Below are 15,062 nucleotides of genomic sequence, written 5' to 3'. Positions count from 1 at the left end.
GTTCAGTACTGCCTGGTTCCTAGGTAAATTCTGCGTTGTTACTGTTTCAGCTGTTGTGTTTTCCGGCAAGTTAGCCGGATTTGCCTGTTGTGTGAGTTGGTATGAATCTCGCCACTATCTGTGTATTTCCTTCTCTCGAAGTATGTCGTCTCCTCGGGCACCATTTCTAGACTGAGTCTGGTAGGAGGGGCATAGAGGGAGGAGCCATGCCACACTATTAAACGCTTAAAGTGCCAATGGCTCCTGGTGGACCCATCTGTACCCCATGGTACTAATATGGACCCTAGCATCCTCTACGGACTACGAGAAAAGGATTTACCGGTAGGTAATTAAAATCCTATTTTCTCTGACGTCCTAGTGGATGCTGGGAACTCCGTAAGGACCATGGGGAACAGCGGCTCCGCAGGAGACCGGGCACAAAAGTAAAGCTTCAGGACTACCTGGTGTGCACTGGCCCCTCCCCCCATGACCCCCCTCCAAGCCGAGAAGGGTGCATTCTAGGAGGCTCTCCTGAGTTTCTTAGTAAAAGTTTAGTTGTAGGTTTTTTATTTTCAGTGAGACCTGCTGGCAACAGGCTCACTGCATCGAGGGACTAAGGGGAGAAGAAGCGAACCTGCCTGCTTGCAGCCAGCTTGGGCTTCTTGGCTACTGGACACCATTAGCTCCAGAGGGACCGAACACAGGCCCAGCCTCGGAGTCCGGTCCCAGAGCCGCGCTGCCGGCCCCCTTACAGAGCCAGAAGCAAGAAGAGGTCCGGAAAATCGGCGGCAGAAGACATCCAGTCTTCGCCAAGGTAGCGCACAGCACTGCAGCTGTGCGCCATTGCTCCTCAGGCACACTTCACACTCCGGTCACTGAGGGTGCAGGGCGCTGGGGGGGGGGGCGCCCTGAGCAGCAATAGAAACACCTTGGCTGGCGAAAATACATCACATATAACCCCCAGGGCTATATGGATGTATTTTAACCCCTGCCAGAATACAGCAAAAAACGGGAGAAAAGTCCGCCGAGAAGGGGGCGGAGCCTATCTCCTCAGCACACGGGCGCCATTTTCCCTCACAGCTCCGCTGGAAGGACGTCTCCCTGACTCTCCCCTGCAGTCCTGCACTACAGAAAAGGGTAAAACAAGAGAGGGGGGCACTAATTAGGCGCAATATAAATAAAACAGCAGCTATAAGGGGAAAAACACTTCTATAAGGTTATCCCTGTATATATATAGCGCTCTGGTGTGTGCTGGCATACTCTCCCTCTGTCTCCCCAAAGGGCTAGTGGGGTCCTGTCCTCTATCAGAGCATTCCCTGTGTGTGTGCTGTGTGTCGGTACGATTGTGTCGACATGTATGAGGAGGAAAATGGTGTGGAGGCGGAGCAATTGCCTGTAATGGAGATGTCACCCCCTAGGGAGTCGACACCTGAGTGGCTGAGCTTATGGAAGGAATTACGTGACAGTGTCAGCTCTTTACAAAAGACGGTTGATGACATGAGACAGCCGGCTACTCAACTCGTGCCTGTCTAGGCGTCTCAAAAGCCATCAGGGGCTCTAAAACGCCCGTTACCTCAGATGGCAGATACAGACGCCGACACGGATATTGACTCCAGTGTCGACGATGAAGAGACGAATGTGACTTCCAGTAGGGCCACACGTTACATGATTGATGCTATGAAAAATGTTTTACATATTTCTGATAATCCAAGTACCACTAAAAAGGGTATTATGTTTGGTGAGAAAAAACTGCCTGTAGTTTTTCCTGCATCTGAGGAATTAAATGAAGTGTGTGATGAAGCGTGGGTTTCCCCCGATAAAAAACTGATAATTCCTAAAAGGTTATTAGCATCATACCCCTTCCTGCCAGAGGATAGGGCACGTTGGGAAACACCCCCTAAGGTGGATAAAGCGCTCACACGTTTGTCAAAACAGGTGGCACTACCGTCTCCTGATACGGCCGCCCTTAAGGAACCTGCTGACAGAAAGCAGGAGAATATCCTAAAATGTATATACACTCACACGGGTGTTATACTGCGACCAGCAATCGCCTCAGCCTGGATGTGCAGTGCTGGGGTGGCTTGGTCGGATTCCCTGACTGACAATATTGATACCCTAGATAGGGACAGTATATTACTGACTATAGAGCATTTGAAAGATGCATTTCTATATATGCGTGATGCACAGAGGGATATTTGCCGACTGGCATCAAGAGTAAGTGCGCTGTCCATTTCTGCCAGAAGAGGGTTATGGACGAGGCAGTGGTCAGGTGATGCTGATTCCAAAAGGCATATGGAAGTATTGCCTTACAAAGGGGAGGCGTTATTTGGGGTAGGTCTATCAGACCTGGTGGCCACGGCAACTGCTGGGAAATCCACATTTTTACCCCAGGTAGCCTCTCAACATAAGAAGACGCCGTATTATCAGGCGCAGTCCTTTCGGCCCCATAAGGGCAAGCGGGCAAAAGGCTCCTCATTTCTGCCCCGTGGCAGAGGGAGAGGAAAAAGGCTGCAGCAAACAGCCAGTTCCCAGGAACAGAAGCCCTCTCCCGTTTCTGCCAAGTCCTCAGCATGACGCTGGGGCTTTACAAGCGGACTCAGGCACTCCCCCTCGCCGTTTCCTAAAGTCTGCTTTACCGACGTCTCCCTCCGACAGGGAGGCGGTATTGGAAGCCATTCACAAGCTGTATTCCCAGCAGGTGATAATCAAGGTACCCCTCCTGCAACAGGGAAAGGGGTATTATTCCACGCTGTTTGTGGTACCGAAGCCGGACTGCTCGGTGAGACCTATTTTAAATCTGAAATCCTTGAACACTTACATACACAGGTTCAAATTCAAGATGGAGTCACTCAGAGCGGTGATTGCGAACTTGGAAGAAGGGGATTATATGGTGTCTTTGGACATCAAGGAGGCTTACCTCCATGTCCCAATTTACCCTTCTCACCAAGGGTACCTCAGGTTTGTGGTACAGAACTGTCGCTATCAGTTTCAGACGCTGCCGTTTGGTTTGTCCACGGCACCCCGGGTCTTTACCAAGGTAATGGCCGAAATGATGATACTCCTTCGAAGGAAGGGAGTTTTAGTTATCCCGTACTTGGACGATCTCCTGATAAGTGCAAGATCCAGGGAACAATTGGTAGTCGGGGTAGCACTATCTCAAGTAGTGTTGCGGCAGCACGGTTGGATTCTCAATATTCCAAAATCGCAGCTGATCCCGACGACACGTCTTCTATTCCTAGGGATGATCATGGACACAGTCCAGAAAAAGGTGTTTCTCCCGGAGGAGAAAGCCAGGGAGTTATCCGAACTAGTCAGAAACCTCCAAAAACCAGGCCAAGTGTCAGTGCATCAATGCACAAGGGTCCTGGGAAAAATGGTGGCTTCCTACGAAGCAATCCCATTCGGCAGATTCCACGCAAGAACTTTCCAGTGGGACCTGCTGGACAAATGGTCCGGATCGCATCTTCAGATGCATCAGCGGATAACCCTGTCACCAAAGACAAGGGTGTCTCTCTTGTGGTGGTTGCAGAGTGCTCATCTTCTAGAGGGCCGCAGATTTGGCATTCAGGACTGGGTCCTGGTGACCACAGATGCCAGCCTGCGAGGCTGGGGAGCAGTCACACAGGGAAGAAATTTCCAGGGCTTGTGGTCAAGCCTGGAGACATCACTTCACATAAATATCCTGGAGCTGAGGGCCATTTACAATGCCCTAAGCCAAGCAAGACCTCTGCTTCAAGGTCAGCCGGTGCTGATCCAGTCGGACAACATCACGGCAGTCGCCCACGTGAACAGACAGGGCGGCACAAGAAGCAGGAGGGCAATGGCAGAAGCTGCAAGGATTCTTCGCTGGGCGGAAAATCATGTGATAGCACTGTCAGCAGTGTTCATTCCGGGAGTGGACAACTGGGAAGCAGACTTCCTCAGCAGGCACGACCTCCACCCGGGAGAGTGGGGACTTCACCCAGAAGTCTTCCACATGATTGTAAACCGTTGGAAAAAACCAAAGGTGGACATGATGGCGTCCCGCCTCAACAAAAAATTGGACAGGTATTGCGCCAGGTCAAGGGACCCTCAGGCAATAGCTGTGGACACTCTGGTAACACCATGGGTGTACCAGTCAGTGTATGTGTTTCCCTCCTCTGCCTCTCATACCCAAGGTACTGAGAATTATAAGACGGAGAGGAGTAAGAACTATACTCGTGGCTCCGGAATTGGCCAAGAAGGACTTGGTACCCAGAACTTCAAGAGATGCTCACAGAGGACCCGTGGCCTCTACCTATTTGATGCCTTGTACAATGTAATTTCGTCTGTCAATTTGTTTTGGCTGATGACAATAAACTTGAACTTGAACCTCTAAGAAGGGACCTGCTCCAGCAAGGACCCTGTCTGTTCCAAGACTTACCGCGGCTGCTTTTGACGGCATGGCGGTTGAACGCCGGATCCTGAAGGAAAAAGGCATTCCGGAAGAAGTCATTCCTACCCTGATCAAAGCCAGGAAGGATGTGACCGCAAAGCATTATCACAGCATTTGGCGGAAATATGTTGCGTGGTGCGAGGCCAGGAAGGCCCCAACGGAGGAATTTCAACTGGGTCGATTCCTGCATTTCCTGCAAACAGGAGTGTCTATGGGCCTAAAATTAGGATCCATTAAGGTTCAGATTTCAGCCCTGTCGATTTTCTTCCAAAAAGAACTGGCTTCAGTTCCTGAAGTTCAGACGTTTGTCAAGGGGGTGCTGCAATATACAGCCTCCTTTTGTGCCTCCAGTGGCACCTTGGGATCTCAATGTAGTTTTGGGGTTCCTAAAATCACATTGGTTTGAACCGCTTAAATCTGTGGATTTTAAATCTCACATGGAAAGTGGTCATGCTGTTGGCCCTGGCTTCGGCCAGGCGCGTGTCAGAATTGGCGGCTTTATCTTATAAAAGCCCTTACCTGATTTTTCATACGGACAGGGCAGAATTGAGGACTCGTCCACAATTTCTCCCTAAGGTGGTTTCAGCGTTTCACCTGAACCAGCCTATTGTGGTACCTGCGGCTACTAGGGACTTGGAGGACTCCAAGTTGCTGGACGTTGTCAGGGCCCTGAAAATATGTTTCCAGGACGGCTGGAGTCAGAAAATCTGACTCCCTGTTTATCCTGTATGCACCCAACAAGCTGGGTGCTCCTGCTTCTAAGCAGACTATTGCTCGTTGGATTTGTAGTACAATTCAGCTTGCACATTCTGTGGCAGGCCTGCCACAGCCAAAATCTGTAAAAGCCCATTCCACAAGGAAGGTGGGCTCATCTTGGGCGGCTGCCCGAGGGGTCTCAGCTTTACAACTTTGCCGAGCAGCTATTTGGTCAGGGGCAAACACGTTTGCTAAATTCTACAAATTTGATACCCTGGCTGAGGAGGACCTGGAGTTCTCTCATTCGGTGCTGCAGAGTCATCCGCACTCTCCCGCCCGTTTGGGAGCTTTGGTATAATCCCCATGGTCCTTACGGAGTTCCCAGCATCCACTAGGACGTCAGAGAAAATAAGAATTTACTTACCGATAATTCTATTTCTCGTAGTTCGTAGTGGATGCTGGGCGCCCATCCCAAGTGCGGATTGTCTGCAATACTTGTACATAGTTATTGTTAACTAAATCGGGTTATTGTTGTTGTGAGCCATCTTTCCAGAGGCTCCTCTGTTATCATGCTGTTAACTGGGTTCAGATCACAAGTTGTACAGTGTGATTGGTGTGGCTGGTATGAGTCTTACCCGGGATTCAAAATCCTTCCTTATTGTGTACGCTCGTCCGGGCACGGTATCCTGGCTGAGGCTTGGAGGGGGGTCATGGGGGGAGGGGCCAGTGCACACCAGGTAGTCCTGAAGCTTTACTTTTGTGCCCGGTCTCCTGCGGAGCCGCTGTTCCCCATGGTCCTTACGGAGTTCCCAGCATCCACTACGGACTACGAGAAATAGAATTATTGGTAAGTAAATTCTTATTTTTACAGGGAGGCTGCTGGCAACAGCCTCCCTGCATCGTGGGACTAAGGAGGGGTAGTGTCCGCCCTGCGGGCTCTGAGTAACTATCGTCGCTGACAGGACACTGAGTTCCTGAGGGGATAGAACATTCCCCGCCACAAGGGATCGCTCACCCCGGCAGCATGCCGCCACCCCCTTACAGAGCTAGAAGATCAGTGGCGAGTAAGTCACCGCCCCCCCTAGCAAGCGGGGAGCCGGTGTGAAGATGGCGGCAACAGGGTATGGAGCGCAGTACTAACTGCGCTCCGGGGCTCAGCGGTACATAGTGCGGCGCTGTGAGGAGCGCCCTGAGCCAGCGCTTACACCCTACACTGACCTTTAAAGCCTGTCAGGGTCCGGGCATTGCTGCCAGCACAATTCCTCAGGCTAGTATAATCTCCAGAAGAGCGGGAAGACAGCGCCATTAAGGGGGCGGAGCTTCTCAGAGCGGACCCAGCAGCGTTCAGCGCCATTTTCCTGCCTGCAGAAACGCCGTCAGTGAAGAGCAGTCCCTCCAGAGCAACTCCAGCTATCTCTTGCGGTACCAGGGGGTTGTAGAAGGGGGAGAGGCTGTGTAATGACTGTGTAACCTATTAAGGAGCACAGTCAGCGCTGGTTAGGGTCTCCCTATACCATTGAAAGTGCTGTGTGTGGGTTGGCTGCAATCTGTCTCTCTTGCCATTCTTGGGGGTGAAACTCTGTCTAGCCTCCCATGTGTGTGTGGAGTGTCTGTGGTCTCCATTTAGCTATGTCCAGGGACTCTGTGTCATATGCTGCAGAGGATATGTCCTCTCAGGATGATCTCATTCCATATAATCAAGATTGCTCTGTTTTAGCGCAGATACCAGCAAGGGAGCCTGAGTGGTTATCCTCTATCAAATCTATGATTTCTCAGATTTCTACTAGGGTTGCACAGAATTAATCTGCAACTCAGGTTTTTACAGAACTCTATGGCAGTTTGGTCCGGTTCTGTTACCTCAGGGCCTCCCTCTGTTGGTTCCCACAAACGTGCTCTTGCCCAGATTATGCAAGATGACACTGATACCGATTCTGACACGGCAGACGGTGATGGGGATGTGCTGCGGGGGGCCGCATCTCTTGCAAAAGAGGTGCAGTTGATGATAGAGGCTATCAGGGATGTGTTGAATATTGCTGATACAACACCTGAGCAGGTTGAGGAGGCTTACTTCACTGACCATAAGAAAGCCTCGCTAACCTTCCCTGCGTCTAAAGAATTAAATGCTGTTTTTGAGAAAGCGTGGGAAAACCCGCAGAAACAATTTCAGATTCCTAGAAGGGTTCTGGTTGCTTTCCCCCTCCCCATAGTGGACGCGTCTGTATCTAGACTCTCGGAAAAAGGTGGTTTTACCTGTCCCAGGATCTACCGCCTTAAAGGAGCCGGCTGATCGCAAAACTGATACTATGCTCAAATCCATATACACAGCTTCAGGGGCGATACTACGTCCTACTATTGCCTGTGCATAGATTTCCAAAGCCATAGTAAAGTGGTCAGGCACGTTACTTGAGGATTTGGATACAATGGATAAAAGTGACATTGAATTGTTTTTACGTAACGTTCAGGATTCTGCAGGATTTATGGTGGAATCCATGAAAGACCTGGGTTCAATGGCTGCAGGAATATCGGCCATATCGGTCTCAGCTCGTCGAGGACTGTGGCTGCGCCAGCTGTCTGCCGACGTGGAATCTAGGAGAGGTGTGGAGACCCTACCCTACACAGGTCAGGCTCTTTGGAGAAGCGTTGGATGCGTGGATCTCCACATGTTACAGCGGGTAAGTCACCTTTTCTCCCCTCAGCTGCACCTGCTACAAAGAAACCGTTTTCTTCAGCTGCATCGCAGTCCTTTATGGTTGCTAAAACAAGAACGGCCAAACCGTCCAACACCTTCTTTAGAGGAGGTCGACCAAAATCCAAGAAACCTGCTGCCGCGGGTTCCCAGGAACAGGAGCCTGCTTCAGATACGTCAAAGTCCTCAGCATGACGGGTGTCTGGGTGTCGTCCAGCCTGGATCCCTGGGTACAAGATATTGTGTCCCAGGGGTACCAGCTGGAATTTCAGGATCTCCCTTCTCACCGGTTCTCAAATCAGGCGTGCCAGTTTTGCCGGCAGACAGGGCTACCCTACTGGGAGCCATCCAGCAGTTGTTGGAGCCACAGGTTATTGTACCAGTTCCTCCCCAGATGCAAAACAAACGTTACTACTCAAACCTTTTTGTGGTACCGAAACCGGATGGTTCAGTCAGGCCCATTCTGAACTTAAAATCACTAAACCCCTTTCTGAGGGAGTTCAAGTTTAAAATGGAGTCTCTAAGGGCGGTGATATCAGGTCTGGAGGAGGGAGAATTCCTGGTATCCCTGGATATCAAGGATGCGTAACTCCACATTCCGATTTGGCAGCCGCATCAAGCTGATCTCCGATTCGCACTGTTGGACTGTCATCGTCAATTCCAGGCCCTGCCATTCGGCCTCTCCACAGCACCGAGGGTATTCACCAAGGTGATGGTGGAAATGATGGTTCTCCTCCGCAGACAGGGGGTGAACATAATTCCATATCTGGACGATTTGCTGATAAAGGCTTCGTCCAAGCTGTTACAGTCCATAGCTCTCACAACCCAAATTCTCAAGGAACATGGTTGGATCCTGAATCTTCCAAAATCACATTTGGAACCAACCAGGAGGTTGTCATTTCTGGGAATGATCCTCGACACGGAAGTGCAGAGGGTGTTTCTTCCAGAGGAAAAAGCGTTGGTGATACAAACAATGGTCCGGGATGTCCTGAAGCCAGCCCGGGTGTCAGTTCATCAGTGCATTTGCCTTCTGGGAAAGATGGTGGCCTCTTACGAGGCTCTGCAGTACGAGAGATCTCCTGGATAAATTGTCGGGATCTCATCTGCACATGCACCAGAGAATACGTCTGTCGCCAAAGGCTAGGGTCTCACTTCTCTGGTGGCTGCAATTACCTCACCTTCTGGAGGGCCGCAGGTTCGGAATTCAGGACTGGATCCTTCTAGCCATGAATGCAAGTCTCTGGGGCTGGGGCGTAGTCACTCAAGGGGAAACCTTCCAAGGAAGGTGGTCAAGTCTGGAAGCCAGCCTGCCGATAAACATTCTGGAATTAAGATACGTCTACAACGGGCTTCTCCAAGCGGCCCATCTTCTGAGAAATCGGGCCATTCAAGTGCAGTCAGATAATGCAACGAAAGTGGCTTACATAAACCGACAGGGCGAAAACGAAGAGCAGAGCTGCAATGTCAGAGGTAACAAGAATCATCCCCTGGGCGGAAAAACGCGTTGGACTGTCAGCAATCTTCATTCCGGGAGTAGACAAATGGGAAGCGGACGTCCTCAGCAGACACTATCTCCATCCAGGAGAGGGGGGTCTCCATCCGGAAGTGTTCACGGAGGTGACAAGTCTTTGGGGTGTACCTCAAATAGATAGGACGGCCTCTCGTCTCAACAAGAAGCTTCGGCGGTATTATTCCAAGTCGAGGGACCCGCAAGCCATGGCGGTGAACGCCCTAGTGACTCCGTGGGTGTTCCAGTCGGTGTACATGTTTCCTCCACTTACACTCATTCCAAGAGTTCTAAAAATCATAAGGAGAACAAAAGTTCAGACAATCCTCATAGCTCTGGACTGGCCAAGAAGGGCTTGGTACGCGAATCTTCTGGATCTACTGCTAGAAGAGCTGAGGCCCCTTCCTCTTCGGGAGGACCTGCTGCAGCAGGGGCCGTTTGCTTATCAGGACTTACCGCGGCTACGTTTGACGGCATGGAGGTTGAACGCCAGATACTAGCTCGGAAGGGTATTCCGAACAAAGTAATTCCTACCCTGATTCAGGCTAGGAAAGGAGTAACGTCTACACACTATCATCACATTTGGAAAAAGTATGTATCTTGGTGTGAATCCAAGAAATTTCCTACGGTGGAGTTTCAACTGGGACGTTTTCTCTTCCTGCAAGCAGGTGTGGATGTGGGTCTGAGGTTGGGATCCGTAAAGGGACAGATTTCGGCCCTACCCTTTCTCTTCCAGAAACAGTTGGCTTGCCTCCCTGAGGTTCAGACTTTTTTGAAAGGAATTCTGCAGATCCAGCCTCCCTTTGTGCCGCCTACGGCACCCTGGTACCTTTAATGTGGTGTTGCAGTTCCTCCAGTCTGACTGGTTTGAGCCTCTACAGGAGGTTGAGGTCAAATTTCTCACGTGGAAGGCTGTCACTTTGTTGGCCTTGGCTTCTGCTAGACGTGTGTCGGAGTTGGGGGCTTTGTCATTTAAAAGCCCATACTTGATCTTCCATGAAGATAGAGCCAAGCTCCGGACACGTCCACAGTTCCTTCCGAAGGTTGTGTCGGCATTTCATATCAATCAACCAACCTATTGTGGTGCCAGTTGCTACTGACTCAATTTCATCAAAGTCCTTGGATGTTGTAAGTGCTCTGAAAATCTATGTGAGGACTGCTTGTCACAGAAAATCGGACTCGTGTTTGTCCTGTGTGATCCCAAGAAACTTGGGTGTCCTGCTTCTAAGCAGACAATCTCTCGCTGGATCAGGTTCACTATCCAGCATGCGTATTCTACGGCAGGATTGCCGTGTCCTACGTCTGTTAAGGCCCAATCTACTTGTAAGGTGGGTTCTTCCTGGACGGCTGACCGGGGTGTCTCGGCTTTACAGCTTTGCCGAGCGGCTACCTGGTCTGGGTCAAACACGTTTGCAAAGTTATACAAGTTCAATACTTTGGCCTCTGAGGACCTGAAGTTTGGTCAATCAGTTCTGCAGGAGCCTCCGCGCTGTGCCGCCCGTTCTGGGAGCCTTGGTACATCCCCATGGTACTAATATGGACCCCAGCATCCTCTAGGACGTAAGAGAAAATAGGATTTTAATTACCTACTGGTAAATCCTTTCTCTGACGTCCTAGTGGATGCTGGGAACTCCGTAAGGACCATGGGGAATAGACGGGCTCCGCAGGGTGGGTGTTTTCTTAATAGCAACAATGTATTTATGTGACACTAAACAGACTCATCCAATCTGTTACATCCAATTGTGTCACATCAATATGTATCAAGGCTGTAACAACTGCCAACAAGCTGTATCACAAGTCTCTCAGATCCTCCTGCTACTGGCGTCCCAGTGCAGAGGAGTGCTGCTGTATTCTTACCCGAACCTGCGGGAATGTCCAGTGTTAAGATGCACGCACCCAGAGAGATACAGATCCTGTACAGCTTCCAAAAGTAGCGCCTACCGCCGGTAAATGGTTGTTAATTTCAGTCCTGGCGGGCAAGTAGATTGGTATGGCTCCAAAATGCCGCTTGCAGTGTGACCGCTGGAGATAGCACACTCTCAGGTCCTCAGAGTGTGCTATCTCCAGCGGTCACACTGCAAGCGGCATTTTGGAGCCATACCAATCTACTTGCCCGCCAGGACTGAAATTAACAACCATTTACCGGCGGTAGGCGCTACTTTTGGAAGCTGTACAGGATCTGTATCTCTCTGGGTGCGTGCATCTTAACACTGGACATTCCCGCAGGTTCGGGTAAGAATACAGCAGCACTCCTCTGCACTGGGACGCCAGTAGCAGGAGGATCTGAGAGACTTGTGATACAGCTTGTTGGCAGTTGTTACAGCCTTGATACATATTGATGTGACACAATTGGATGTAACAGATTGGATGAGTCTGTTTAGTGTCACATAAATACATTGTTGCTATTAAGAAAACAATTACACTGTTGCTGCCATTCCTTTACAGTACCAGCGGATACTATCTGTCCTCTATTAGAGTGTGTGGAACATGCAGATTTTAAGTTCATTTATATATGTATGTGTGTCAATTAATTTGAGTAAAAGAATTGTATGTAAATTTAAGCAGACTCTTTGTTACGGATTTCAGCAGTGAGTAAAAGCGGACACCTACTACTAATATAAACAGTACATATTTTAATTCAAGCGCACCATTGTTTCTTCCCTCTTTTGAACTGTAGTGATTGACTGAAATAACCATAAATCGATAAGTTAAAATAATGGACAGAAATGGAAGTGGAAAGACAAAAAATATTTTGTACCCAAAAGCCTTGGAACCGCAACATTGAGAACAGAAGGAAAACTTTTTAGACCCATCTCGCAATGTAGAAGCGATTATAAAACTGACCAGAAAGGAAAGCTGGGGATTAGGGCTACTGGAGTAAACGCCGGGAACATCCCCTGGGGTGATGTATTTAAGTCATAATGCATCAGGGAAAATGATCTGCAAACAAATTGGCTCAGATTTAGACACTGCCTGATTGGCTGAGGAAGTGTTCCTATAGAAAGATCATTTCCTGGGTTTCCTCTAGCTATATAAAAGGAACAGTGAGAAAAGTGTTGTATCACTGATTATTTTTTTTCCCTACCAGATAACGGACTTTATTTTTTATTTCTGTCTCGATATTTACCAACAGAAATCTTTATCTACAGAAAACTCAATCTAAAAATTGTTTGGGTAGAGTAGGAAATTAAATTTCATTACCAACCAGTCATTAAACCATGAAACTGGGTCTGATTATAAATGTGATGAAACCACCTCCAGATTTGTAGAGTTTGATGGTTTGGTAGCACTTTAATTTTTTTGCTTTTTTAATTCTAGATGGGACTACAGCGCCACTGAACAAGTCCGGCAAGAAGTCCTGAATGACCTTGATAACGACCTCAAAATTCCGGTCAACTTCAGCATGAGTGTGCCATGTTACAACCCAAATAATCCTCAGAAAAAGATGGTGGCTTCCCATGCTGTTAATCCCCAGACCACAGAGTTTTGTGCCCGTTTTGGACTTATCGATATAAATGCCAGAATCCTCCAGCAGGATGATGAGGGTGGAGAGTTAGAGGCCACGGAAGATCATGATGAAGACAGCAGTGGTTCATTGGAAGATCCTAGTGAATACAGCACGGACACGTCTATCCTCTCTTCTTCAATTAACCCTGATGAAATCACTCTGGAAGATGATGATGACGAAGAAGATCTCCCTGTACAGTCTGTGAATCCCTCTCCAGAAAATACCACTGATTTGCCGACAAGCGTCTCTAACGTTCGTGTTCTACCTGAATCCATGGCGCTTTCTTCAGATGATGCTATGGATTCAACCAACGATGAGTTAGAACGATCGGAAAGCAGTCAGACTGAAGGAGAAGGTAAGAACTCTGAGAGACCATTGAAGAGGCTGAGTGATGAGAATGGCCGGGGCGGTGTGAGGATAAAAAGGCGGAACCAGGCCATCTACACAGCCAATGACGAGGATAATGAGTAGCTGCCCTGACTCTCTGGCTTGTGGACTATTCCAACGGCTTTAAGTAACGAACAACTTTCCTGTCGGAAAAATCGCAGCTTGTGCGGGTGTTTGCGTTAGAAGCGTTGTTCTGAAATCATTATTTTACTGTTAATATTTTAATACTATTTTGTTCTGTTAGAATGGAAATATGTTTGTTTTGTGTTCCTTTTAAAAGCTTTATATTTTTGAGTTAAATGTGCCCATGTTATTTCATTTCTAAATATACAGACCTGTAAAATTGTAACTTTCCAGTATATAAAAGATGCTTTTTTTAAATTTTTTTTTAAATACATTTATGGAACTCTTATTTTACTGTGTTAAGCAGAACGTTTATGGGCATAGAATTCATTTAAATAAATCAGGACTGTTTTTAACAAACACGTTTTTACTTTTTGTGTGGTTTCATTTTAAATTACAATGAAGCAAGGTAATAATTCTGGGAGTTCTGTATACCAGGTGTTACATGGAATGTCACTTCTGTACTCCATACCGACCTACAGTTTCCCCTTGAGACATTAGGCGGGTTCTCGGGTCTCTGCAACTTCCAGCTTCTTAACTGTGGACTAGAATTTCTTAACCTATCTACAGCAAGGATCGTTTCGAAACTGGGTACTCTTTCCTGCAGATTTTGTTTCCTTGTGTTCCACTAGGATAGGGCCATGTTGAGTACTAAGCTCTCTTTGAAAGCCTAGGTGGTCTGTAGGTTTCACTTGAACTCAGTGTTTGTTGTTCTGGATATGCATTGATTAAAACCTTTGAATGAGGAGCACTTTCTTCACCACCCAAGCCCTGAGGGCAAAGAGGTCCGACGGGCTGACAATCTCTTTATTCTGTATTATTCCAAGGGGCCGCGCCAGCATCTAAGCAGACAATTTAATCTACAATTCCCCTTTCCTCCCCTCATGTTTCAAACAATCTGCTATTTCCTCCCGCATGTTTCAAGTGGTTCTTAAGATTAATATGTCCAAGACTGAGCTCACTGTCTTTCATCCTTTTCGTGTCGGTACTCCTGCCCATCCCTCTTTCACCACCAACTCAGTTCATCATGTCTGCAGCCTGGTCATCACCCTTTATTCCCCTCTCTTTCACTCGTTCCTCTAGGTTCCATCTCTAGAACATCACCAGGATTTACTCCTTCCACTCCCTTGAAGTTACCAAAACACGTTCCCATTCACTCATTCCTTTTGCATTGACTATTGCAACCTTCTTCTAACTGGTCTTCTCCTGAACGTCCCCTCTCCTTTCCAAACTCTCTTCAATGCTGCTGCTAGATTGCTCTTTCTCCTATGCTACTCTGCCTCCCTATCCCCTACAAGATCTAGTTACGTTGCCTCACCTACAAAGCTCTCCTCTCCCTCCTACATCCCTAAAACTGTTTACGTCCATACCCACTACAGCCCTCCCTGGTCAGCCAGGGATTGCCACCTTCCACGGCCACCTTTTAAGACTTCACTCACTCTGCCTTTACTCTATGGAACGCCCATCCTTGTTCTATTAGACTGTCCCGCAATTACCTATACTTCAAACACTCCCTCAAAGCTCAGCCTACCAGATTTCCTCTAGATCCACCTTCCCTACTCCATCTCTAACCCCTTGTTTACCCTCACTCCTTACCCAAACGTTTTAGAATTTCTAAGCTCTCTTGGGCAGGGCCCTCACTCATCTTGATTCATCTTGTTTGTTCCAGTGGCATCTGTCCAGGAGTAGAATATATTAGGCAGCAAGTGAAGCTGAAAATGGGGAAGCGTAAGGATCTAAGCGACTTTTACAAGGGCCAAAT

At 48.4% G+C, this 15,062-nt stretch overlaps 1 protein-coding gene across 2 annotated transcripts in view; it reads left to right on the top strand.

Moving 5' to 3' along the window:
* DBR1 (debranching RNA lariats 1) overlaps positions 1 to 13,660 on the top strand; it is a 55,726-nt gene extending 42,066 nt beyond the window's left edge. For both annotated transcript variants that reach the window (XM_063932994.1, XM_063932995.1), the window contains exon 9: positions 12,601 to 13,660. In XM_063932994.1, coding sequence (XP_063789064.1) covers positions 12,601 to 13,261 — 661 coding nt within the window. In that variant the 3' untranslated portion in view covers positions 13,262 to 13,660. The remainder of the gene's footprint in view (positions 1 to 12,600) is intronic.
* Positions 13,661 to 15,062: the final 1,402 nt, after the last annotated feature.

Source organism: Pseudophryne corroboree, chromosome 7 (assembly GCF_028390025.1).
Source record: "Pseudophryne corroboree isolate aPseCor3 chromosome 7, aPseCor3.hap2, whole genome shotgun sequence".
In the NCBI taxonomy this organism is placed as follows: domain Eukaryota; kingdom Metazoa; phylum Chordata; class Amphibia; order Anura; family Myobatrachidae; genus Pseudophryne; species Pseudophryne corroboree.
Note: the sequence above shows the minus strand (reverse complement) of the source record. Positions and strands in the feature narration are given on the sequence as shown.